The following is a 3,584-nucleotide window of genomic DNA, read 5'->3' on the forward strand; positions in this document are numbered from 1 at the left end:
ACATAGTAATGTTCAAATATTTCAAGCATTACCTGAAACTCTGGCCACCGTGCAACGTGAGAGCAAGATTAAGTTCTGTACATAAACAAGGTATACTACCTCGTTTCATTTTCATCTTGTATTATAACCTCGCTCAGTTATTTAGATACGTAACTAACATTTTATTGCTAACTTCAAATAGTTTTTCTTTAATATTATGTATATCACACCATGCATAAACAAAGTTTTATATCAGAACAAATTAAAGTCTTAATAATGTTTGTGACAAATGTGACAACGGAGCAAATCCTAGTCAGTCAGATCACAGAACATGTGGTATTTTGGCGCGTAGAAACAAGCGCGATTGCCCACGTGACTGCATGCTACACATACACCAGTGATTAGATCAGCAGCACATCATACCGAATCATACTTATCCTGACAAACTTTTTACATGTTACCATGTAAAAAGTTGTCGATTTCTAACAGACTTCTATCACTAAAGGTAATGAACTTTTCCGAAAATTGAATTAAAAAGGGAAGAAAAATATACTTATTAAATAATAAAATCTGACTTTGTTTATTTTGTTTTAATTTAATTAATTTTACTCTTTTAAACAAGAATTCTAAAAGTTCGTAGCTTTAATTATTAATAAGATATTTAATGTTAAATATTAAAGATTTTTAAAAGCATGAAGAGATTTTAAATTTGTGAACAGATTAGAAACTCGGATATTGATTATATTGAAAAAGAATTATGATTCAAAGAATTATGATTTTGAAAAATTTGTTGGCTTAATTATTCTACAATATCTTCGTATAAATTATATTGTAAGATAGTTCCATCAGTCATAGAATGTAAGTTTAGTTTTCGCGCCTCATTACTGGCGGCGTTCCGATCAACCCGCCATTCCCGCACACGATTGGCCGTGCCTTGCGATTAGCCCGTCGACAATACCTTTTCGGGATTGGTTGAATTGCGATAGTGGGGCAGAAGCAGAGGGATCTTTAGCGATTCCTTTATAAATGATATAGTCTGTTACCAGACTTCCAATAAGGAAGATCTCAACAGTTAATATCGACATTAGAGTTATACGCCCTTTTTTCCAAAGAGTTTCTTAGATTATCCCGCCTTCGGATTGATCTTGACTACGTTCCTACCCTTTTGCAACGTTACGATTTCGGAAGTTATACGGGATCGTGTTGCTGCCTTATAATATATATTACATCGAATCGTATCAGAACAGAAGCATTTTATGTATTGGTATAAATATATTATTAGAATGGAAATCGAAATTATTATTCTTGATCAAATCTAGATTTATCTTGTACACAGCTTGTAACTAATATAAATACATACATACCATATATGTATATAATAATTTTTCATCAAAAATTCTAAGCTATCCTAAAGCTTAACTCCATGATTCTATTAATTTGTTTATAGTTTGCTAATAATGTTTAAAAATTAACAAATTCTATCTACAAGTGTTTAACACAACTTTATACATAAAGATTGCCGGTACCTATAACGATCGACTTTTTCGAATTAAGTTTTTAAGTGTAGAAATATGAGAAAAAGAAATAAATTAATACAAATATTTATTTAAATTTAAATAAACATTTATGAAATGTATACGAATATGAAGATCGAATTCTTATTCTTATAAAACATGTATGTAATATATTAAGTAAAAATATATTGTAAAATATTTTATACTTATTAGAAAAACAGAGGCAGCTTACTAATTGTATTTATTCGATTTTTTTTGAATATTTGGAAATTAATTATAAGATATAAATTAAAGTAAAACAGTACATTCGCATACGATCCCTTTGTTTCTGATAATTCATAATTCAGGATGTCTAACGTATAAATAGCTATATCGACAGATTTAATATAATAATTTTTCATATTGAAGACATTACGAATTATGATGTATCTATTGTCAATCTTTGGTGATATAATTTCGTGATTTATCTAATCGACTTCTTTGTGTTTTTCTTGACATATTATAAGTATTCGACAAAATATTACATCCCTGAGAATTGCTATTGACATCCCCGGAAGAAGAATACTTCATTATTTCTTTATGACAATCTCTTACGCTGTACACCCTTAGTAAGGAACATTATCTCGTACGTAGGCCTGCTTTCGGTATTCATGATGTTGACATTTACCCCACCAGGACCGTTTCACGCATACCTTCTGCGATTTTAGAATAAAGCACTTTGATTGGAGTACGTCGAAGAAGATTTTGCCTATAAAATCCGCCGATGCAGTCCCAGCCATTTTCAAACATGTGCGAAATCTGTATATCAAAAATATTTTAAATAAAAATAATTGTAAGAAGCGATGAAATTGTTGCATAGATAAATAATAAATTTTATGAAATTTCTTAATTAATTTCAGAGATATCAAACAATCTGTACTGAATATCGTACATTAAAAAGTGCGTACATGTTAAATCGTTTAGAAATGTACTAAATAAGTCCAGTAAATATTTTCTGAAGATCACACTCATGCAAATATCTTTACATATTCAAATTATACTCGAATATCGAGAACTTTACTTTTTTTTTTTTTTTTTGTATTTATCACCATTTTCCCACAAACATTTCTTTATAGACCGTATTATTAAATAATTTCATTAATTACTAACCGCTCGTCACAAGCGCAATGCATCATACTCGAAATTCTCCAATTGAAAACGCCATAACGCGTCTCGAAGGCCGGTATGTGAAAAGGACAAGATGTATCGTGTTTTCGGCAACAGGCATCAGCCATACCGAAGCCGCCCAAATTGGTATACTTGGTAGCACGGTCACCGCGACCGCACCATTGCGTTCCTGGTATCATGAATAATTCTCTTCGAATCCGATTCCGACTTCGACCCTGCTTCCCATTATTTGCTGTCGCGTTCATCGATTTTGCGTATTTCCTGTTACAAAGAATTAAAGCTCATACATTTGTATAACGGGCATCGCCTAGCTTCGAGCGGCCCGACCGGCGCGACGCGGCTTACATAAGCCGAGAGATTATAAGCCAGTCGAAACTCGGGAGACTGTATACTCGCTCAGCCTAGGTCATACCTATGTCGATATTGGGCCATGGCTTGGCTTCGTATTCGCATTCTCATGCGATCGCATCGGTGACGAAGCTCCGATGTCGACAGCAGCCAAGAGAGGTCACGGGGTATCCTCGAAATGTCCTTACCGTCCAGTTGGAACACCTCGATCGACACCTCGTCACCGTCATCGTGATAGCGATAGACACCGCGAGAGCTGGATAAACACTCGCTGTCGTCCCACCACGCGAGCTTCTCGTCAATGCAGTCAGTCAATGTTTCACCGGCATATATCAATTGCAGCTTTCTATTTGACTTACGAAGCCAGATTTGTCGCAGTGTCACATTTGTATTTCTATACGAGAGAACAAACGTTATTGTAATCTAATTAATTTTCGATTAAATGCTGTATATCAAAGTAATAAAATGAATAGTAAAATTTATAGAGAAATATGTGAGAGCGAAATAAACTTTATTTACGTTTATTTATTGTCTCAAAATTGATAGAAATTATATAGCAGATATATATATATATAT

The 3,584-nt window shown here is 33.3% G+C and overlaps 2 protein-coding genes across 2 annotated transcripts in view; both read right to left on the reverse strand.

Moving 5' to 3' along the window:
* LOC108754768 (mannose-6-phosphate isomerase) overlaps positions 1 to 430 on the reverse strand; it is a 6,843-nt gene extending 6,413 nt beyond the window's left edge. The window contains exon 1 of the mRNA XM_018497349.1: positions 33 to 430. Coding sequence (XP_018352851.1) covers positions 33 to 115 — 83 coding nt within the window. The 5' untranslated portion in view covers positions 116 to 430. The remainder of the gene's footprint in view (positions 1 to 32) is intronic.
* Positions 431 to 1,808: 1,378 nt separating this feature from the next.
* Positions 1,809 to 3,584, reverse strand: part of LOC108754769 — a 5,521-nt gene continuing 3,745 nt past the window's right edge. Inside the window, exons 3-5 of the mRNA XM_018497350.1 lie at positions 3,073 to 3,402; positions 2,643 to 2,921; positions 1,809 to 2,291 (exon numbers count right to left, since the gene is read on the reverse strand). Coding sequence (XP_018352852.1) covers positions 2,099 to 2,291; positions 2,643 to 2,921; positions 3,073 to 3,402 — 802 coding nt within the window. The 3' untranslated portion in view covers positions 1,809 to 2,098. The remainder of the gene's footprint in view (positions 2,292 to 2,642; positions 2,922 to 3,072; positions 3,403 to 3,584) is intronic.

Source organism: Trachymyrmex septentrionalis, unplaced genomic scaffold, assembly GCF_001594115.1.
Source record: "Trachymyrmex septentrionalis isolate Tsep2-gDNA-1 unplaced genomic scaffold, Tsep1.0 scaffold80, whole genome shotgun sequence".
NCBI lineage: Eukaryota > Metazoa > Arthropoda > Insecta > Hymenoptera > Formicidae > Trachymyrmex > Trachymyrmex septentrionalis.